General features: G+C 45.5%; 1 protein-coding gene across 1 annotated transcript; it reads right to left on the bottom strand.

Moving 5' to 3' along the window:
- Window positions 1-6,265: 6,265 nt before the first annotated feature.
- LOC149461919 (uncharacterized) lies at window positions 6,266-8,175 on the bottom strand. The gene has a single exon (XM_089677749.1). The coding sequence runs from the start codon at window positions 8,173-8,175 to the stop codon at window positions 7,123-7,125; it is 1,053 nt and encodes a 350-aa protein (XP_089533875.1). The 3' UTR covers window positions 6,266-7,122.
- Between the last annotated feature and the right edge of the window lie 16,237 nt (window positions 8,176-24,412).

Here is a 24,412-nt window from a genome sequence, read left to right as displayed (position 1 = left end):
AGCCTTTTCTGACACTTTTTGTTCACATGAAAAAAAATCAGTATTTTTTGTTAGGAAATTAATTTAAACCCCCAAACATTATATATTTTTTTAAAGTAAACACCATAGTTAATAAAATGGTGGGTACTACAATTTTTTATGGCAAATAGTACTTGTGCAGCGATTTTTCAAAAGCAAATTTTAAAAAAAATAAACTTTTTTAACTTTTAATGCACAAAAATACAATATATTGGCCAAATTTTTGGTAAAATCTAAAAGATAATGGTATGCCGAGTAAATAGATACCAAACATGACATGCTTTAAAACTGCACATGTCCCGTTCAATGACGACAAACTGCAAACATTTTTAATATCCATAGGCAACGCTTTAAAGCCTTTAAAATGCACCATTTTAGATTTACAGAGGAGGTCTAGTGTTAGAATTACTGCCCTTCATCTGACGTTCACGGCAATACCTCACATGTATGGTGCAACCGCTGTTTACATACCGACACAGGGTCAAGGCTTGTGCACACAGGTGTGCGCGCATGGGAGGGGCAATTTTGTTTTTTAATTATTTAGATTTTTTAAATTATTTTTACACTGTCCCTTTAATTTTTTTTTGTATTTTATCACTTTTAATGCTATAACAGGGAACGCAAATATCCCCGATAACTTCAATGGGCATTGTCATATATTCTTTTTTGAGAAATCTGGGGTCTATCAGCCTCTAGATATCTCCTCTGCCCTTACATTATCTAATCAAACCAACATCGGTGTGATCAGATGCTTTCCCAATTTACAAATGGCGCTGTTTATATCCTGAGAAACTGAAGTGATGAAATGCTTGTAGCTTCCGAATTCTTAGACTATAGAGATGATTGGCACCATTCTGGTCTCCAATCAGTTCCGTAGTCAGCTGGCAGAAACACCGGCTACATTCTCAGGTTCCCCTGATGGCACGGGACTGCCCGAGAAAACCTTGGAAGGCAGTGGGGGAGGGGCATCATCTCCCGCTGCTTGTAAAAGCAATCCTGCAGCTAATTATCTACTAGGATTGCTTTTACATGAAAGCCGATCGCTGGTTGAAAAAAACAATACCAGGATGAGGCCTGCAGCTGTAGGCATCATCCTGGTATAACCATTCAAAGTCCAGTGATGTACCAGTACGTTGCTGGTCCTTGTTGGGTGTATATGTTATGTTCTTTTTTTTGTATGCAGCCTGTGGACTGAATGAAAAAATGAGAAGAAATCTCTGGCAGAAAAAGTGTGTGGTATGCCCACCATTAGAATATACCACCCTGCATCCACCCACTTCTAATGGTGGGCACACATTAGGTCACATGGTGCCACATGCGCCAGTTCCAAGATTGTACAAATGTATAAATAGTGGCACGCTTGAATAAACATTGTTCACGTATAAGTGGTACCCCATATGGAAAAATGGTGACACCAAGTCCCAAACTATCTTGCCACTACTCCCCATGTAGTCTGGGCATCCGGGGGGCTCCACGTGACTATCTTTTCCCTCGTAAATCCGAAACTTATAAGTATAGCCTGTTGTCTTCTCACAGGTCTTCTACATCTTGACCCCATATCTGGCACGCTTGCTGGGGAGAAATTGTTTGAATGCAAGGCGGCCAGAAAAATTAATTAAGGACTCATCAACGCAGATGTTTTGCTGGGGAGTGTCAAGGCTCCAGGTATGACCAGAGGTGTGTGGACTGACACAGGGAAACGCAGGCTTCAGGTATAGTGTAAATAAGACAATTTATTAAGACTAAACAACACAAACACAGTGCAAGGTAAACATAACACAGTGCAAACAACCCAAACTCCAACAGATAACCATATATACAAATTAACGTAGTCGGGCAGGCCGGGTCGGTAGCAAACGGGCAAACAGGGTACCAGGAGAGAGCGGAAGAGTGGTCAGAAATAGCCAAGGTCAGGACAGGCGGAGTTCACTCAGAGTCAGGATCAAAGCAGAATCAGGAATCAAGAAGGAAGCAGACAGGATGCAGGTACAGGGGCTCATGGGAAACATACACCAAGGCACTGACTGCAGGTCTGGCCATTCCTTAAATACACCTTCTGCAATCAGCCCCAGGTGTTGGCTGATTGCAGGAGTGAGCTTCTGACTGCTGAGAGCACCCGCTGGTCAGCCCTGGTACTGCAGCCCACACGGCAGGTGAGTCCCACCACCAGTGCTGAGTCCATTCCTGACAGGGAGTATAGACATCTGCAAATTTTTAGTTAAGGTGATTTGTGAGGGGCTGAATTTTGTGGAGCCGGTCAAATTCAGGGTCACCCCGAGGATGACAGAGTGTATTGTCGCTGAAATGCATAAAACACATTATACTCTCATATCTATGCCTGGCCATGGCAGCAGAGAACACGGCATATGATGAATCGGGTCTGCGGACCAATACAACCGCAATTCATTTCTTTTAGTAATACCCATGTTGAGGGTTAGGCCCCCAAAAAATGTAAATTTGAAAACCGTAATGAGTTTCCATGCGAATGGTCTGGCAAAGTTTGAATTTGGGTTGGCAGCGATAAATTGTTGTGCATTTAAAATGCTTTGATCCACAATCAACGCATACAGATATTTTGTGAAAAACAGCTCCAAAAATCAAGAAGGTATGTGAAAGACCAGGATGTACTAGACCGCTGGTACTCTCCAGTTCACCAAAAGGTAGCGTGGCACTAGTACTGGCACTCTGCTGCATATGAGAGTCATCAATATTTACCGACAAGTGCTAACAGAGATCAGGCCTGATTCTGCCAACACTGCGGTTTTGTGTGCAATGTATCAAGTGACAGTGACCTACTGACACTACACTTGCTGGGGGAGAAGGGGGAGTAAGCATAGGGGCTAAACACAGGTGTTGGCAGGTGCTGGGGCTGATCCCGCTAACGCTGCATTTTTGGGGACGCTATACTAATGTGAACGCTGGTATAGTGCTGACCTGATGAAAGATATTGACCCGTTCAGACACTATACTAGCAATGGAGGTTTATTGTACATGAGCGTGCACCTGGCAATCAAGTGGTTAAATGTGATGACTGGTGTACTGACGGGCAATCTGATGCTATCTGGGAGGGGTGTGAAAACCACGGGAGCGCGAATCACCTATATATATATGATTTTGCGTACCCATGCCGCCCTGTAGCAGTATTTCTGCTGTAGGGTGGTCAGGAAGCAGTTACAGAAGAGGTTTGTGTTACATCGGTGTGTTACTTTAACTGACAATTGCGCGGTCATGCAACACTGCACCCAAATTAAATTTACATCCTTTTTCCCCACAAATTGAGCTTTCTTTCGGTGGTATTTGATCGCCTGTGCATTTTTAATTTTTTGAGCTATAAAAAAAAAGGCTGACAATTTTGAGAAAAAAAAACAATATTTTGGACTTTTTGCTATAAAACATGTCCAGTAAAAAAAAATAAAAAAATAAAATTTTGTCACAAATTTCATCCAAAATGCATTCTGCGATATGTCTCTGCTAAAAAAAAATCTCAATACGTGTAAATTAATTGGCTTACATGAAAGCGTTTACAAATGGCGGGAAAGATACTGGGATTTTTAATTTTTTTATACTAATAATGGCGGCGATCAGTGACTTATGGCGGGACTGCTGCGGACATTTTGACACTGGGGGGGAACTGACTTGGGGTCACTGACATCCCCAGTGACACCAATACAATGATCAGTGAAAAAGAAAAACACTGACACTGTACTAATGGCACTGGGGAGGAAGGGGTTAACATTTTTAGGGTTTACTGTGTGAGGGGAGTGTTTTACTAGGGGGCGGGGTGTGTGCTGGACGGGGGCAGGCTGATCAAGAGAGAGAAACTCTTCTCTCCCTCTTCAGCTTGTCACGAGCTGACAGGCAACTGACAGAAAGCAGGGCTGTGTATAAACAATGCAGCCCTGCTCTCTGTCAGCGATCACCGTGAATCGCGGGAAAACGGCCGGTAATGACCGTCCATGACCCGGCGGTGGAGACCCGCTGCTGACACCCACGGGACAGGTAGGGCGGGCGCGCGCCTCGTGCGTGCCCCCTACCTGTTTTGCAAAACCACGTTTTAAAACGTGGCTTTGTGCAGCCGTGCCGCCCTGCAAACATACATATGCAGTGGCTGGGGCTGAAGAAGTTAAAATTACAAACATCAGTGGAATGGCGCCAAACTACAGGGCCTAAATACCCCCCATAGGTGTCACTCAGGTTACCAGTGTAGAGTTACACAGGAGGTCTGATGCCGGAATTATCGCTCTTACTCTGACATTTCCAGCCATACCTGTGTGGATACACGTGTGGTGAGAACACCGTATACAATGCGTGGTGGAATTCCGTATGTGTTAGCCTTTGTGTGCAAACATGGGGGGGGGGGGGTGCTTTCATTTTTTAATTATTTCTTAAAGTTTCTTTCTATTTTTTCACTGTCCCAATTTTTTTCAGGACTTTTATTGCTATCAGACAGGTTCTCTTTACTGAGACATCTGGGGTCTATTGGACCCCAGATCCCAATCTGACCATAAAAACATCCGACCAAACCAAGATCAGTTCATTCTGATGCTTTCACAAGCTGGAAATGGCTTGTTTACATCTGAGTGACTCTGGAAGTGACACAATCCTCGTTGCTTCTACATCCACGGGGGTTCCTTTATCCAGATTACAGCTCACCTCCTCATAGATTGTTAATAGGTTGGTCTGACAAGAACGATCTTTTCCCATAAATCCATGCTGGGTACTAATAATGATACTATGTTCATCAGCAAATTCCTGGATATGGTCCCTTATCATCCCTCCAATAGTTTACAAACTATTGATGTTAGGCTGACTGGCTTGGAGCTTCCAGATATGTATCTCAGTCCTTTCTGGAATACTGGAACCACGTTAGATTTTCACCAATCTGCTGCCACCATTCCAGTCAGTAAGCTTTCCTAAAGATGAGGAATGACTATCAATTACCTGGCTTCATTCCTTGAGGACTCTCAGATGCAAGCCATCAGGTCCTGGTGATTCATTCACATTTAGTTCTTTTTAAACCTTCTAGTCTTTTGTAAAGGACCACTACACTGACCACTGATATAAGGGGGTCCTTCTCCCATTGTCACCAATGTAAGGGACCGCTACACTGACCACTGATATGAGGGGGTCCTTTTCCCATTGGTAACCAATGTAACGGACCGCTACACTGATCACTGATATAAGGGGGTCCTTCTCCCATTGGTCACCAATGTAAGGGACCACTACACTGACCACTGATATAAGGGGTCCTTCTCCCATTGGTCACCAATGTAAGGGACCACTACACTGACCACTGATATAAGGGGGTCCTTCTCCCATTGGTCACCAATGTAAGGGACCACTACACTGACCACTGATATAAGGGGTCCTTCTCCCATTGGTCACCAATGTAAGGGACAAATACAATGACCACTTGGGATGATCTCTGGGTTTAGTTGTCGGAGAGTAGGGAGACGACAGTACAAACCAAACTTTGCCTGTTCCGGTCCCGTGTTTTGCAGGAGCCGATCATCACATATAGAAGAGACATTTCTACCACTTCTATATATAACAGCTTCCCGCTGTCACTGGTGCCTGAGGAAGACATGGATGGGTACAGCGGCCACACCCCCAGGAATCAGTGATGTCATTGGGAATCCCTGCCATGTAAGGAAGGGGGCGGGGATAGCAGTGACATCACTGACCAAATATGGTCACTGGTCACATTTGGGCAATAAGGTCCCACCATCCCTGTCCCTTCACTTATGTAGATGATGACAGTTTAGGGAGCTGTCATTGGGCTGGTGCTATTGTCGGGTACTATATACCCCATACTCATTCACATGGGGGGATGGTATATGGGGGCCCCTTGTTATTAAAGGGGGCTTCCAGAATCCAATATGACCCCCACCCACAGATCCCCACAGCCACAAGCCAAGGTGCTATGCCTGGGGGAATCCCTCCTGGTAAGGTGACCCCCATGTTGAGGACATGTGGCCTGGTATGGATCAGGAGGGGGGACACACTACAGCCCCCCTCTGCACTCTGTATGGTGGGCTGTATATGATATACTGCTGACCCCCGCACTCTGCGCCGTTATTGAAGGGTGTGAGGTGTCACCGAGGAGCAATGTTCTATATTGAAGTTTGCCATCATTGCACCGACACACACAATAGTTTTTGTTCAATAAATGTTTTATTATAATTTTACATTTAACAAGATTGAAGCATAAAAATCAGGAAACAGTAAAGGAAGGAATCCGATTGGTCAGGGAGATCCCTTGTCTGGAATGTGGGGGCGGAGTCATTATTATTGGTGTACAATACAATACACAACGTGTTCCATTATTATAACAAAGTATTGTAGAAAAGATCCCAACATAGAAAATGGGGGAAAGGAGGAAATAAAGGCGGATATGAAGGGGAATCTGTGTACGGGGAACACCTTAACAATCACCACCATTTTATTCTCCAGGGCCTCTGATGTCACAGAATAGATGTTTGGGGGTTTATCTCATCTTCAGGACCAAAATCTGCATTTTCCCATGTGTGCAAAATCATGCAGAAACAGCTCTGGCAGTGAGAGGGTTAATGTGGGCTAGATGGGATCCCTCTGCTGGGGTGACATTAGAGCTCCCCCTAGCTGCAGCCTGGTAATAACATTGCTGGGAGGTCTCTTCATTTCTCTGCTCCATACTTCCCGTCTTTATAGAAACATCTCCTGACATTTGGGGGTCTATTCATAAAGAATGTGTAGAACCATTCACCTGGTGAGAGTTCATGTCCATTCCTCCTGTGTGAATAGGATGGGGAAATGAATGTTAGTAGGCTATTTGCTGAGCTGTTTAAATGGATTGAATTGATTTAATATGGAAAATGCCAGACTCGCTATTAGATGGTGATCATTTCTATGACACTTAGCACCATGTAAAGGCCAAATGCAGTATTTTCAATGTTAAATCAATGGTTGGTATAATGGTGTTGGGTTAATAACGTATATCCTTCGGTGTGGACTGTACTCATCCGTGTCTGAGTATGATCTCAGGGATTAGTATGAAGCCATGCCTGACCATGAAAGAGAAGGGGGCTATTTATAGAAAATTTGTTGGATGAATGTGACAATCAATCATCCAACCATTTTCCCCGTGTGAAACTTTTGATGTTTTACAAGTCCTGAATTATGTACAAAACATTTCCCACACTCAGAACATGAATATGGCTTCTCCCCTGTGTGAGATCTCTGATGGATGTAAAGATTGGACTTCGCTGAAAAACATTTCCCACACTCAGGACAGCAATGAGGCTTCTCCCCTGTGTGAGATCTCTGATGTCTGTGAAGATCTGATCTATGTAAAAAACATTTCCTGCACTCAGGACAGGAAAGGGGCTTCTCCACCATGTGAGATCTCTGATGTCTGTGAAGAATGGACTTGTGTGAAAAACATTTCCTGCACTCAGGACAGGTGTATGGCTTGTCCCTCATGTGCGAACTCTGATGTATGGAAAGATTGGACTTCACTGAAAAATATTTCCCGCACTCAGAGCAGGAATACGGCTTTTCCCCCGTGTGAAACCTTTGATGTCTGACTAGCTCTGATTTATGTAAAAAACATTTTCCACACTCAGGACAGGAAAATGGCTTTTCTCCCGTATGTAATCTCTGATGGCTATAAAGATGAGACTTCACTGAAAAACATTTCCCACACTCAGGACAGGAATATGGCTTTTCCCCTGTGTGACATCTTTGATGTGTAACAAGATCTGATTTTTTTACAAAACATTTCCCACACTCAGGACAGGAATATGGCTTCTCCCCTGTGTGAGATCTCTGATGGCTGTAAAGATTGGACTTCACTGAAAAACATTTCCCGCACTCAGGACAGGAATATGGTTTCTCCCCTGTGTGAGATCTTTGATGCACATTAAGACCAGATTTAGCATGGAACCTCTTCCCGCACTCAGGACAGGAGAACATCTTCTTTGTTGGAAGGCCGGCCCGGTCCCGCACAGTCTGAGGTTCCTCAGGATACGAGGAATCCGATGGTCCATCTACACTGGGTGGTGCCGGATGGACATTGGAGGGAGCTGGGTTTTCTCCTGGACTATACTGTGTGATGTCCTCATCTTCTACTTTCCAGTCTGGAGACAAAGTGAGACAATCCTCAGAGGTTTTCATCATCTCCCGGCCATGGACTAAAATACAAAGACAAAGAGGATTACTAGACAGGAACTGATTGGTTCCCCCAAACCAGGACTCCACCCATATCAGGCAGCTTGGTCTCTGAGGAGCTTACAATTCCACCCTCAAGGGAACTAGGAAATGGCTCCTCTGATCTCCTACCAGGTCATTTCTTTATTCATGGACCTTAGTCAGAGAGTGAGGAAACAACCAGAACTGTCTTTTATAGGAGGAACAGTGATGAGGGGATTATAGGACGAGGGTCCCCACCCCCTCTATCACTCATCGCCATCTTCCCAACACAAGAAGTACTGCACTTCCTTATTTAGTCCATGATTTAGTCATGAAGAACAGCGGGGCTGAGCCCCACCAGAGGTCAGAGAGTGAGGATGGGGGGAGAACAACCAAGATGAAGACTGGACTGATCCTGAAGACCACCATCATTGGGGTATTGACTCCTCCCTCATTATCACTTTCTGTTTAAGGGTCCAAAGTTGGAGGATGTTATCACATTATTATCACCATGTAAAAGTCTGTGCTCCAATCACATCATCCGATATAAAATGTCCAGCTGGTAGGAAATGGGGGGAACAAAAGAGAATCCATATTATGTGTATATATAGCAGTGGGGGGAGGGGGAGAGCAGAAGTCAGGACTATGGAATGCAAAACTTATCATATAGGAAAAAACAATTAGGACTATATAGTATTAGAATGATGTAATGTACAACATAGAGTATACAGTGTAAGGGTCAGGACTCATAATATTGGTATTCAGCAATCAGCGGTGGCCTAGATGTCCACATGAGACAAGCTGTAGAGGTCCCACACTTCTGCCTCCCATCTCCTGAGACTGAATCCATTGTTTCTATGTGTTTATCAGATGATGGGGGATCTAGGTGGATCCTCCGTACTGCTCTCTCCTTTACAATAAAGTCTCCTCTTACCCGGTGATGTGAGGGGCGGCTGATTGTCCATCATGACGTCCTTGTAGAGATCCTTGTGTCCTTCTAAATACTCCCACTCCTCCATGGAGAAATAGACAGTGACACCCTGACACCTTATAGGAACCTGACACACACAATGATACAGTCACCATCCAGACACATCCCTTGTCTGTTACTGGAGAATGTCCCAGAATTCCTGGCACCGCTCACCTCTCCTGTCAGCAGCTCCATCATCTTCTTGGTGACTTCTAGAATCTTCTGCATGTTGTGTCTCTCAGGGTTTAGGGAGTCACATGGAGGCACTGTGATGGTCATATGATCACCTGACTTCAGAAGAGGAAATCTCTGTATTGAGGAACCAATAGGAATATCATGTTAGACTCCCAGAATCTTCCTCACCTCTCCACTCAGGTCTGTGTTTTATTAATAGAGATGAGAGTGATGTCATGTGACCTCCCAGAATCCTCCTCACCTCTCCGGTCAGGTCTGTGTTTTATTAATAGAGATAAGAGTGATGTCATGTGACCTCCCAGAATCCTCCTCACCTCTCCGGTCAGGTCTGTTTTATTAATAGAGATAAGAGTGATGTCATGTGACCTCCCAGAATCCTCCTCACCTCTCCGGTCAGCAGGTAGATGATCTCCAGGGTGAGGTTTAGTATCTTCTCAGTCATGTGACTCCGGTCCTCCTCCATCCTCATTGGTGCCATCATGTGATCTATACAGGTCTCCTTGTAGACGGATAACTTTGGGAAATGAAGGTAAGAATGATTTGGATGGTATTGGTCACACAATAATAGGATGTGGATGTGAGGGGGGAATAGGAGGGTTGCTGCACATTTAAAGTGTAACTAAAGACAGGCCACTTGTTTCATTTTGGATAGAGTAAGGGAGGGTTATAACCTCTGTCAGGTGTTTTTGCCATCTGTGTCCCATTGGGGAGATTTCCCTTCACTTCCTGTCTCTGAGCCAAAACAAGAAGTGAGAGGAAATCCCCCCAAAGTGAGGGAATTCTGCGGTGTTACCAGAACTAGTTTCCCCATTGGACGATTTACTCTCTGTTAGTGTTCTGATGTCTTTGGGACTCTCTTTCACTTTTGGTTATAATGGTCACCGGGACAAATGGGGGCAGAAACCGCAATGAAAACTGACAGATGCTCTAATTCCTCTCTACTCCAAAACTACAAAAAAGTTTTACCTTCAGTTATACCTTAGGAACTACCGCCCCCCACGGGAACACGTTTAGATTAGACTGTTTAGTGTTTAGACCCCAGAACTCTCTTGGTCTGCCGGATCAGAAATCCCTTTTTCTCCGTTGGGTTTGTTTTGTCTCTGAACTGGTTTTGATGAGTTTTAGATCTGCAGACAAGGAATGATAAATGGTTACATAGTCGGTAAGGTTGACTAAAGACACTCGTCCCTCCAGTTCAGCCACATTGTGTGTATCTGCGTGTCTATGGCACCATCCTCTTCCATATCCCTTTACATTGTGTTCCCTAAGAAACACATCTAAAAGGTTTGTGAATGTATCTACACTCCCCGCTGACACACCAACTGTGGAAGGGAGTTCCACATCCTTACCTTTCTACCTATAAAGAACCTAACACACAGTTTAACCACTTTACCACCAGAAGGTATTACCCCTTCAGGACCAGGCCATTTTTTTTTCTGTACAGCACTGCACTACTTTAACTGGAAATTGCTTGGTCATGCAACACTGAACCCAAATGAAATTTATATCATTTTTTCACACAAATGAAGCTTTACTTTGGTGGTATTTGATCATCACTGGGTTTTTATATTATGTAACACACTGCATTGTTACTAATTGCAGATTGTTAAATGGCCACAAGATGGCTGTGCTCTGCAATTCAGTTGACACAGGAAATTGTACAGCAACGCTGAGAACGCTGGGACTTGTATGCTGCAAGCAGGATTTCTTCATTCAGTTCAGCTGACAACTAGAGATTCCAATTAAGTGAGTAAAGGGGCTGGAGCATATAAAAGGGGAGGAGAGGAGAGGCAGGGTGCGTGTGAGAACAGAGTGCTGATCCAGGAGGCCTCAGGCTGGATCAGACTGAATCAGAGGATGGAGAAGGGAATTTCCAGATTGTTGATTGTACAGAGAGGCAGGATAGTCAATCCGGCATGTAGGTGGATCGTGCCATCGCCATTGGCACTGCTATCTCCATGGGAAGACAGCCAGAAAAGGGGCCCCCAGCAACAAGGACATCATTTCACACCACTACTTTGAAGGACTGGTGAGAGAGTTCCTAACCCACACCACACCACCATATGATACAGGTTCCATAGTTGTTGTTGCCGGTTACTAAAGTCCAGGATTCTTACAATGCAGACTGCCACATAGAGACACAGTCTCTGTAGCCCAATCAGTGCTGCGGCCTATCTACACCAGAAGCCCATTGAAGTATCACACACAGTATATCAGCCCTAATAGATTCTGTTGCCTGATTGGCAGGAACTGGAAAAAAGTAAAATCATATTACCTCCGGCCTGTTCTACACAAAGTTCCACTAGGACACTGGTGCTTGTCAATCCAGCAAAAGGTAGTGCAGTGTTAGTGCTGTCACTGTGCTGCATATGAGAATAATCCTGCATTTCTAGCACCTCAGCAACCTGGGAATGGGGTTGGGTGTGCCTGATCTTAGCAGGGACCTCTTCACCATCATCAGACCTACCTGCTGGGGTGGCACTGCTCTCTACAGGTTCATAATCTGAGCCGGATTCTGGTAGTGAGGCTTCCCCTTCACTCCCATCTGTCATGCTGGGAATCCTGTACGCCTCCCTAGGGAACCTTTTTTTGGACACTAAATTTACAGTTACTTAGTGGTGACTCTGGGAAAAAGAGCTCCTGGCTAGCAATCAGGGACTGCTTGTGTGCTAGAAATAAAATGATCTGCTAGTGGTAGGAGAGATCAGGCTCAGATGTTGCTGACACTGTGGTTTTGCAGACAATCTATCAGAGATGGCAGTGATCTGAAAAATGATACCGACATTGCATTTGTTGGGGGGGTAAATGCAAGTGGTGGCAGTGATCAGGGCTGATCCTGCTAACACTGCATTTATGGCGACACCATACTATCAGGGACACTAGTATAGTTCTGACCATGACCAGGATACCAGTCCAGAGAAACACTATACTAGTGATCAGCGATTTATAGTGTGACTGTGATAATGTGGCAGCCAATCAGAGACTGGCAGTAACTGACACTGACTGGGGGGGACACTAACTGATGTCACTAGTGACACTAATACAGAGATCTGTGATAATACTGTACACTGTCACTGTACTAATGACTGTGGCTGGGTGACGGGGGTGATCAGGAAGGCAATCAAGGGGTTCACTGTGTGCCTAACAAGTGTATGTGTGCTGATTGTACTCCCAGACTGGATGGATTTTCTTCCTGATCTCAGCTCTGAATGGTAAGTGAGATCAGGGAGAAGAAGCAGCCAGATCTTGCTGTGTGATCACTAACACCCTCATCTCTGTGCTGTGGTTGGCCACAGTTATCAGCAGGTTCACAGCCACAATCATTGGCTGCAAGCCTGACAACAAACTCATGCTGTGTCCAACCACAGCGTGAGCAGCAAGGGGCAGCGTGCACTCCTGTAAACCAGGAAGATGCTGGCAGGCAAATGGATAAACACTTTTCCCTTTGTAAATGTCAGCACTGCTGCAGCACTTTCTGTACATCAGAGATACCCTTCACAGGGGGGATTAGGACACCTCCAGGATTAGGACACCTCCCAGGAGTAGGAAACCCCCCAGGATTAGGACAACCCCCCCAGGAGTAGGAAACCCCCCAGGATTAGGACATACCCCAGGATTAGGATGTCCTTTAGGATTAGGACATCCACCAGGGTTAGGATATTCCCCTGGATGAAGACAACCCCTCAGGAATAGGACAACCCCCAATATTAGGAAACCCCCCAAGATTAGGACACTCCCCAAAAATGTCATTTAACTGCCTCCTGTCTGCCATATAAGGTAATGACAAGTGCAAGGCGGTTCTCTTGTTCTGGGAGGATGTCATATGACGTCCTCTCACTCTAACCATGCGTGTGTGGCTCCGGGAGTGCGCAGCACGGCGATCAGTGGTGTGCTGTGTCCCTTGGACACAGCGGATCACTGATCAATGGAAAGAGCCAAAGATATGATTGAAGAGCCAAAGAGCGATCAGCTATGATTGGACACAATCACAGCTGATCGCATGTAAACAGGGAAATTCCGGTTATTGGCATTTCTTTCCTCTCGGGCTGTCACGCTGACAGAGGAGAGGAGAGCCGGTAATCGGCATTCCTCAGAGGGAACATGTACACTGATCATCAGGGCACTGATGATCAGTGTGCCCTGATGAACAGTGTAGCCCCAGCAGTGCCACCTGTCAGTGTCCATCAGTGCCAGCTGTCAGTGCTCATCAGTGCCACCTGCCAGTGACCATCAGTGCACATCAATGCCACATATCAGTGCTCATCTGAGCTGCCTTTCAGTGTCACCTACCAGTGCCAGTCAGTGCTGCATATCAGTGCAAGTCAGTGCCGCCTATCAGCGCCCATCAGTGGTGCCTATCCATGCCGCCTATCAGTGTTATATATGAGTGCTGCCTTTTAGTGCCCGTCAGTGACGCCTGTCAATGTCCATCAGTGCCACCTACCAGTGCCTCCACATCAGTGCCCATCAGTGCAGCCTCTCAGTGCCCATCGCTGCAGCCTCATTAGCGCACATCAGTACAGGAGATAAATCACTTATTTACAAAATTTTAGAGCAAAAACTAAAAAAAAAACATTTTGTCCTCAAAATTTTCAGTGGTTTTTGGTTTGTTTAGCAAAAAATAAAAAACTTAGAGGTGATTAAATACCACCAAAAGAAAGCTCTATCTGTCACAAAAAAATGATAAAATTGTCATATGGGTACAGTGTTGCATGACCGCGCAATTGTCATTCCAAGTGTGACAGCATTGAAAGCTGAAAATCGGCCTGGTCAGGGAGGGGGTAGAAGTGCCCGGGAGGGGAGGGGTTATAGGTGTTGGACATTTATAATGTTTCACTTTAACCATTTAAACCTCCCTGCTCCCGGCCAACTGGATTCCTGCATTGTACATGTCCCTCAGGGTGATTGTCTGACACCCCCTTGTCTATTAGCCCAACTATTGTGCATTGGCTGCCATTGACTTCAGGAAGGATTGAGTTCAGCCAGTTCACTGAGCAACACTGGAACCGAACCCAGGAGAGCTCAGCTCACTCCTATGAGAAGACCACCTCACCACAATGAGGAGAATGTTCCGGCCCCAGAAGTGGGGGATGTTCTGCCCCTGAAGGGGTTAATCTGGGTTCCCACACTATATATGTGTGTATCATCATCTGCTGGAGATAAAAGACATCACAGTGACTATGGAGGAAGAGGACGGACATGACTATGGAGGAAGAGGACAGACATGACTATGGAGGAAGAGGACGGACGTGACTATGGAAGAAGAGAACAGACGTGACTATGGAGGAAGAGGACAGACGCGACTATGGAGGAAGAGGACGGACGTGACTATGGAGGAAGAGGACGGACGTGACTATGGAGGAAGAGGACGGACGTGACTATGGAGGACGAGGCCGGACGTGAGTATGGAGGAAGAGGACGGACGTGACTATGGAGGAAGAGAACGGACGTGACTATGGAGGAAAAGGACGGACGTGACCATAGAGGAAGAGGACGGACGTGACCATGGAGGAACAGGACGGATGTGACCATGGAGGAAGAGGACGGACGTGACCATGGAGGAAGAGGACGGACGTGACCATGGAGGAAGAGGACGGACGTGACCATGGAGGAAGAGGACGGACGTGACTATGGAGGAAGAGGACGGAAGTGACTATGGAGGAAGAGGACGGACATGATGGGGGTTACTGGGTGTAAATAGAACATAACATCTTATTACCTCTTCTGCTGCAACTTCCACCAATGTCTCCTTTGTTCCTGTCTGTACCTAACATCACTTCCTATCTGTACCTGAGATCACTTCCTGTCTGTACCTGACATCACTTCCTGTCTGTCTTCCATAGAGACTTCCTGTCTGGGTAGAAGTGAGATCTCCACCTTGTGGAGCTCAGAGGAACTGCAGCCCCGAGAAGCATCTGGTAGTGTGACCCCGGCCTATATGACTCCTCGGGGGAGGGGTTTTGGACCCTTTGATTTTGCAGTAACATTGATTGCAGATTTAGTCCTGTAGAACATCTGGTATATGGATACAAAGCCCCCCAGCTGGGAGTAAAGGGTGGAAATGGCTGGTGACCCCCAGATTTGGGCAATGATGTCATCACTATAAATGGATAAAACCCGCGCTATGTGTAACAACTCCAAACCTACAAAAACCTTCTAGCGGACTGCTGCTGTAACAAAGGGAAGGATTCCCTGTCATCTAGAAGAGCATTATGTGTCACAGCGCTGTCCTATTGTGTGTGCACAGAAATCATCACAAATACACTACAAATATGTGGAGACATTCAGAGATAAAGAGCTCGGGGCTCCAAATTATATTCTCTGCACATCCACTGCTTCCACTTTACACCCACTTCATTGGTCTTATGGGGTTTATCAATAAATGAAGGAAACTGAACCGTGTGCAAATCCATGCACAACATAAAGTGCTTTGTGCTCAAGATGCTGCTCCCTGCACATCCACTGCTTCCACTTTACACCCACTTCATTCATCTCATCAGATTTGCTGCTATAGGAAATCATCTCAAATCCTGTGCAAATCCATGGAGACAGACAATATTGTGTGCTCAGTATAGTGTTCTCTGCAAGTCCACCGCTTCCACTTTGCATCTACTTCAATCACTCTCCACCCTTTACTCTGGGCTGGGGGGCTTTGTATCCATATACCAGATGTTCTACAGGACTATATCTGCAATCAATGTTACTGCAAAATCAAAGGGGCCAAAACCCCTCCCCCGAGCAGTCATATATTTCTGTCCCCCTTGGTGGGAGTGGAGGTGACCCCTCTATAAGGATCTACAGTCCATACACACCCAGCACAAGGCCGGGGTCACACTACCAGATGCTTCTCGGGGCTGCAGTTCCTCTGAGCTCCACAAGGTGGGGATCTCACTTCTACCCAGACAGGAAGTCTCTATGGAAGACAGACAGGAAGTGATGTCAGGCACAGACAGGAAGTGATGTCAGGTACAGACAGGAAGTGATGTCAGGTACAGGAAGGAAATTTAGGAAGAAGCTGAGAGGAGACATTGGTGGAAGTGGCAGCAGAGGAGGTAATAAGATGTTATGTTCTATTTACACCCAGTAACCCCCCATCATGTCTTTCCTCTTCCTCTATAGTCACATCTGTCCTCTTCCTCCATAGTCATGTCCGTCCTCTTCCTCCATAGTCACGTCCGTCTTCTTCCTCCATAGTCACGTCCGTCCTCTTTCTCCATAGTCACGTCCGTCCTCTTTCTCCATAGTCACGTCCGTCCTCTCCCTCCATAGTCATGTCTGTCCTCTTCCTCCATAGTCACATCTGTCCTCTTCCTCCATAGTCATGTCCGTCCTCTTCCTCCATAGTCACGTCTGTCCTCTTCCTCCATAGTCACGTCTGTCTTCTTCCTCCATAGTCACGTCCGTCCTCTCCCTCCATAGTCACGTCCGTCCTCTCCCTCCATAGTCACGTCCGTCCTCTCCCTCCATAGTCACGTCCGTCCTCTTCCTCCATAGTCACGTCCGTCCTCTTCCTCCATAGTCACGTCCGTCCTCTTCCTCCATAGTCACGTCCATCCTCTTCCTCCATAGTCACGTCCGTCCTCTTCCTCCATAGTCACGTCCGTCCTCTTCCTCCATAGTCACGTCCGTCCTCTTCCTCCATCGTCACGTCCGTCCTCTTCCTCCATCGTCACGTCCGTCCTCTTCCTCCATCGTCACTTCCGTCCTCTTCCTCCACCATCACGTCCGTCCTCTTCCTCCATAGTCATGTCCGTCCTCTTCCTCCATAGTCACTGTGACGTCTTTTATCTCCAGCAGATGATGATACACACATATATAGTGTGGGAACCCAGATGAACCCCTTCAGGGGCAGAACATTCCCCCACTTCTGGGGCCGGAACATTCTCCTCATTGTGGAGATAAATTCTAGTAATATGGTCCTCTAAACAAACAGCACTGACAATAAATAGACAAGACAAGGACCATCCTGACCATACATGGCCTACAAAGGGCAATGATGACACTACACAGGCAGCCAATGGGCAATCATTACACTATGCAGCCAACACAATGATGGAGTGCCGGGGTCAGGAGTATGGAGCATAGAGCCCCTTACATTGCTGCTCAGGAGGAAGGAAACATTCCTTTGTAACAGAAAATGTATATAAATCTGAGGCTATTTTAGGAATGTTGGGGGTTTCAAAAACAAAAGGGGCTTTATAACAACTTAAATGTGTAATATGTGTAACATTGTTCTGTTTATCTCCTCCTCCCCTCCCCCGCCTGTCTCCAGCACCGCACCCGGCGACTAGCAGGGAGGGGAGAGACCTTGCAGTGTAATGAGAACCGATTGGCTGCTCCTCAGGAAAGGGGAGTGTCCTGCTTATCCTTTCTCCCTTTCACTCCCAGAGCCCTTTTTTGCATTTTTTGCACACGTTAAAAATAATTTTATCCTGAAGATGACACAAAACCCCCAAAATATCAATTTTCTGAAAGTAGAGACTTTAGAGAATAAAATAGCAGCAGTTCCAAATTTTTATGTCACAAAATATTATCACAAAGTCTAGGAAATGCAAAATTTCATTAAAAAATACACTTAAGCTGATTTCAGGGCACAAAAAGCAATAAATGACCCATTTATGTGTAAAAATATAAAAGCCGAGGTTGCAGCGAGTAAATAGATATCCAACATGTCAAACCTTAAGTTGTGTGTGCTGAAATGGTGACAACCTTTAGTCCCGGTATTATCTATAGGGGACACATTTATAGCCCCTTCTAGGTCATCAGTATAGAGTACGGAGGAGGTCTGCTCCTAGAATTATCCTCTCATTCTGGTGTGACCGGCGATGTGTAACGTGTATCACAATCAATGTTATCACGTGTAGGCCCTCCAGCGTGTGCTCTTATGCTTGGGCATGCATATATGTGGGGGTGGGGGGACCTCAACATTTTTTAAGGGGAGGAGTTATGTACTTGGGTGTAACTTTAAATGTTTACAATTAAAAAAAACATTTTTACTTAAGGGGACAAAGTCCTCTATGTGATGACTTTTGATGACAGGTTCTCTTTATTGACACATCCAGGGTCTAAAAGACCCCCAATGTCTCCCCTGTACTCCATTGGATGTAATATAGTGCACAACGCACCGCATTACATTCTTTGCCGGCCTCGATGGTCGGGAAATCTTTCATAACATCACTTCTGGGTCAGGACAAGAAGGGAGTGAACATGTACGCTCTCCTCCATCCCCTCTACCCTCTACCGCATAGTAGGTACAGGAGAGGTTCACACACACGGGGTGGCAGAGGCTGGCACCTGAAAGGAGAGCCCTGCGGCTTGCTCTCAGCAGGGATAAAGATTAAAAACAATACTTGCCGGTGGGGGTACAATACCTCTGGTGGGGCTCAGCCCCGCTGTTCTTCATGACTAAATCATGGACTAAATAAGGAAGTGCAGTACTTCTTGTGTTGGGAAGATGGCGATGAGTGATAGAGGGGGTGGGGACCCTCGTCCTATAATCCCCTCATCACTGTCCCTCCTATAAAAGACAGTTCTGGTTGTTTCCTCTGTAACGGAACTGGACCCCGACTGCGTTAGGGTATTTCCATTAAGCTCTCACTTCCCTGTCCGAACACCGACCGCAGACACCACCGCTGACCATACATGAAATAAGACAGGAAGTGGACTGCTTTATTTTAACACAAACACAAGATATATACACAGGGCGGGGAAATACAACCAGTAACAGGAAACACCTCAGCAGGCTGTCTTATCCGGGGGAAGGGCTGCCGGAAACACCCCCCACCAAACCAAGACACACAATAGAACAATGGGATACACCACCTGACAGTAGACAATACAGGAACACATACATCCCATAATAGTTTGCTGGCAAGCAAGATACAGTAGAACAATGGGATGCAGCACCTGACAGTGTAAAATGAACAACCCCTACACCCCACCTATACATGTCTGCACAATATCAGGACAGATCACCCTGTACCTCTAACAGGTACAGAGTGGCTTACATATAAGAGGAATATGGGGAGCTGATACAGGAGTCCCCCCACCCCCAAAAGTCACTCCCATCACATCCTCACTCTCTGACTTCTGGTGGGGCTCAGCCCCGCTGTTCTTCATGACTAAATCATGGACTAAATAAGGAAGTGCAGTACTTCTTGTGTTGGGTAGATGGCGATGAGTGGTAGAGGGGGTGGGGACCCTCGTCCTCTAATCCCCTTATCACTGTCCCTCCTATAAAAGACAGTTCTGTTTTTTTCCTCACTCTCTGACCTCTGGTGGGGCTCAGGCATGCTGTTCTTCATGACTAAATCATGAAGTAAATAATGAAGTGCAGTACTTCTTGTGTTGGGCAGATGGCGATGAGTGATAGAGGGGGTGGCAGCTCCCTCAGGCCTCTGCAATGCCTTCTCTGTCCTCCGGCACAGTGAGTACCTGCTCTCCTATTCCCCACTCTGACAGCCATGCAGAGGTTCCTGAACCCCCAGAACCATCGCTGAAAGAAATAACAGCAGTCCACACTCATGGCACATCGCTCACAGAGCTTACTGTGGAATATAAACGCATGAAAGAGGACATTTTATTTATCCGCCATGATATGCACAAGATGACAGAGAGGGCGACCACCATTGAAGGCAGGGTGAGCACATTGGAGGATGAACTCCCTCCATTGTAACAAGATGTACATTCTAACACCATGAGAACATCTGAGCACCTGGCCAGATCAGAGGACATGGAGAATCACCTACGTAGGAGCAACCTTCGCCTGGTAGGCTTGCCTGAGAAAGCTGAGGGAAAGAATCCTGTGGGATTTATTGAGACTTGGTTACTGAATACATTCGGCAAAGATGACCTAACACCTTTTTTCTCAGTGGAAAGAGCCTATCGGGTCCCACCCCGTCCTCCTCCAATGGGGGCCCCTGACAGACCTTGTCTACTGAAACTTTTACATTACATGGATAGAGATGTCATCCTCCATCTTGCTAGACAACAACCTGCCATGGACATACAAGGTGCAAAAATATCTATATTTCCAGATTTCTCAGCTGAAATCCAGCGTTAGCGAGCCAGATCTACTGATGTTAAATGCCGCCTACGTGTGATCCAAGTGTCTTACTCCATGCTTTATCCTGAGAAGCTACGAGTCATAACAGATGGCTCTGTACAATTCTATGACTCCCCTGCAGCAGCAGCTACCTGGCTGGATAGGAATGAAAGGCACTTATGTGCAGCTCCAGTATGACTTATCCATTGCCCGGCGTTCCCAACTCAAATTTCTCCTTGTCTCTCCCTTAGTATGAAAGCGGAGTTTAGGGATGAGTAGATTGCCTGTTTTGCTTTAGTAACAGATGACTCTCATGGCTACACCCTTTGAAATTTCACATATAGTCCTTTTGCTTCCCCCTTCTGCTACCCTGCGGGGTATTTTTGAGTTGACTCAGGTTTGCCCATGTTTTGGCCTAAGCTGGTATTTTTTATATTTTTTTCACTTGCTATGCTGTCTCAGGAGATCCATCGTCTCTGGGTGTTCCCTATAATTGTATATATCGTGCTGACGATATCCCACCAAACACTTCCTTGGGACATGGAACACTACCCCGGAGGAATCACACTCCTAGTCTTCATAACCTCCTTCATAACTATGAGTAATCAAAAGGATATTGTCCTTTCTTGGAATGTCCATGGCCTGCATGACCCAAAGAAGAGAACGTCTGTCTTCACATTCCTCAGCCATCAAAACCCTTCCATTGTATGCCTTCAGGAGACTCACATGACTTTGGATACTCTTCATCTTTTGAAACGCTCTGAGTTCCCCCTTCAGTTCCATACTACACACTGTCAATACTCTAGGGGCATGAGTATAATGGCTGTCAGAGGAGTACCTTTCATGGTTATCTCATCCAAAATAGATCCGTTGGGTCGTTATATATTTCTGTTATACAGTTGGGACTCTCATTTATGTGTTCTTGCAAATATGTATGTACCTCCACCATTTCATATGGAGACGGTGAGATGTCTGTTTCAATTTATAGCCACCCATCCACAAACACCATTATTGGTAATGGGGGACATTAACACAGTTTTGGATACTTCCTTAGATCTCTTAAAAAATTATCCCCACTTGGCCCTAGACAAATCACTCCTTTGGAACGCCATATGAAGGAAATTGGACTCCGGGACTTATGGTAATCCCTCCACCCACTAGATGCTCAAATTTAATGTCACTCTTCGCTATCCCATAAAGATTTGGCATTGGGTTCCAATCTGATTCTACCATATACACCTCAGGTGACCTCTTTAGCCTATCTGATCATTTCCCAATGCGTATATCCTTGTCCCTGAAAAGGTCTTCTACATTTACATTGTGGAAACTCTCTTCACTGACTTAATGCATAAACAATTACAAGGCTTTCTACTTGGATACAGACATTCAACATCTCCTATGATTGTTTGGGATGCTTTGAAAGCATATATTAGAGGCATGTGTATCAAAGACATTTCCAGAATGAAGACTAACTCCAGACAGTGGGAGGTTGAGGCCGGCCAAGAGAGGGGGTGCTTGTGGCACAACAGTTTCTGCGCACTGTCCAACTTCAGCATGCTGAAAATAAACATTTTTTCTTCTGAAGCCTTGAGGAGGGGGAAAAGACGGGTCATATTCTCGCAATCATTGCAAAAGCTCAGTAACCATCTTCTCATATCTCTTCTTCAAAACTGTCCTCGACTCAATTGGTCACAGATACCCCCTCCATCTTACAAGGCTTTAGATCTTTTCATGAAACGCTCTACTCTCCCAAAGTGTCTTCTGATGACTCTACCATGCGGGAGTTTTTAACACTTCCTCAACTTACTATTCATCAAAGGCAAAAGCTTAAAGCACCACTCACTCCTGAAGACTTGCAGATGGCTGGAGCTTCATACTCCAATTCCAAGGCTCCTGGTGGAGATGGGCTGCCCATGGAAATTTACAAATAATTGGGGGAATACTTCTACCTGAACTACTTAAAGTACTCCAGGTGGCATTGGAACAGAACTCCCTCCCCATGTATGAGGCAATAATAGTCGTACTTTTGAAGCCGGGGAGGGACCCAACCTTAGCAGAATCCTACCGGCCCATATCGCTATTGACCTCAGACCTCATAATTATTACTGAAGTACTGGTGACCAGACTGACTAGGGTTATCTCTACACTTATTCACCCGGATCAGTCGGGTTTCATTCAGATCTACAGCAATCAATAGTCATAGGCTTTATCTTAACCTTCAAATCCCTTCTGATAATATGGGTGATGGCGATTTTGTCTCCGGACGCTCCTAAGGTATTTGGCTGTGTAGAATGGAGATACCGTTGGCAAGTCCTTGTGAAATGTAACCCTGGGGGACACTTTCATTTTGTGGATTCAATGATTCTATCGTGCCCCGTCGGCCCGCATTCGGGTTAACAATGCCCTGTCCATCTCATTCACACTAGGCAGAGGGACACGGCAGGGCTGTCCTCTCTCCCCGCTGTTATTCGCTATAGTGATAGAACCTCTGGTGGCTGCCATTGGAGAGGGTCCGGGTAAATGGTTTTTGTAGAGGAGAGCAGATGGAGAAAGTATTTTTCTATGGTGATGACACCCTTCTGTTTTTGGGTGATACATTTGCCTCATTGACACACCTAATGACATTAATCAGTGAATTTGGCTCCTTCTCCGGCTTCTCAATAAATTGGGATAAGTCCACCCTTCTCCCACTGGACACCCTTACACATCCCATACCACCTGAAGCTGCGCAGATTGAAATAGTGGCCTCCTTTATATATCTGGGTATTATCATTCACCCCACTCTATCGAAATATACAGATCTAAACTGACATCCATTAATTAAAACATTTCAACAGAAAACAACTAGCTGGACTAAACTCCCTCGATCCGTGGTAGGGAGGTGTAACTTCATCAGAATGATCTGGGCCCCTCAATGACTTTATATTCTGCACAACGTCCCTGTTTGGATTCCGATACGGATCTTTAGAAGATTTGATATGGTGTTTGGCTCCTTAATCTGGTGGATGCCACGCCTTGGATTGAACTAGAAACTCTACAGGAGGCTAAAGATATGGGAGGCCCTGAGGTTCCCAATCCTTCTCTTTATTATATTGTGGCCCAGTTACAACACTTTCCAGCCTGGCGGGACAATCCACACCCAGACCCGGTCAGTTCACTTCTTCTAGGGATTGTGTCCACAGATCATTTAGTGGAATGCCTGGAAGCAGGTGAGTTCAAAGCCCTAGCACAGTTCCCCACTCTAGCACTGATTGACAGAATTTGGAGCAAGGCCAAATATTATTTCCAATCTCAAGGTTTTACCACATTCACACGTATCCTTAATAACCAGAACTACCCAGAGCTTCCTAACCCCTTCCATACCGAGCACTTTACCCCCTTCCTGCCCAGGCCAATTTTCAGGTTTCAGCGCTCTCACACTTTGAATGACAATTGCACGGTCATTCAACATTGTACCCAAACTAAAATTTTATAATTTTCTTCACACAACTAGAACTTTCTTTTGGTGGTTTTTATTTTTTGCTAAATTAACAAAAAAAGACTGAAAATTAAAAAAAAACACGTTTTTCTTTGTTTCTGTTATAAAAGTTTGCAAATAAATAATTGTTCTTTATACATTTAGGCCGAGATGTATTCTGCTACATGTCTTTGGTGAAAATAACCCAAATTATTATTTATGATTTAGTCTGTAGGGAAGTTATAGAGTTCACAAGCTATGTGATATATCAGAATATTGATCAATCCTGAAGTACTGACAGCCAATCTATTTTCTTGAGGTCCAAGAATGTCAGAACAGTACAGATATCCCCCAAATATCAGAACAGTACAGATATCCCCCAAATGTCACGAAAGTACAGATATCCCCCAAATGTCAGGACGGTACAGATATCCCCCAAATGTCAGGACAGTACAGACATCCCCCACATGTCAGGACGGTACAGATATCCCCCCAAAATGTCAGGACAGTACAGATATCCCCCAAATGTCAGGACAGTACAAATTTCCCCCAAATGTCA

The sequence above is a fragment of the Staurois parvus genome, unplaced genomic scaffold (genome assembly GCF_062004578.1).
Source record: "Staurois parvus isolate SC_StPar_1 unplaced genomic scaffold, SC_StPar_1.0 ptg000191l, whole genome shotgun sequence".
Lineage (NCBI taxonomy): Eukaryota > Metazoa > Chordata > Amphibia > Anura > Ranidae > Staurois > Staurois parvus.
Note: the sequence above shows the minus strand (reverse complement) of the source record. Positions and strands in the feature narration are given on the sequence as shown.

Excerpts from the sequence above, each read along its gene's own strand:
- LOC149461919 (XM_089677749.1), bottom strand. The coding sequence starts at position 8,175 with ATGATGAAAACCTCTGAGGATTGTCTCACTTTGTCTCCAGACTGGAAA.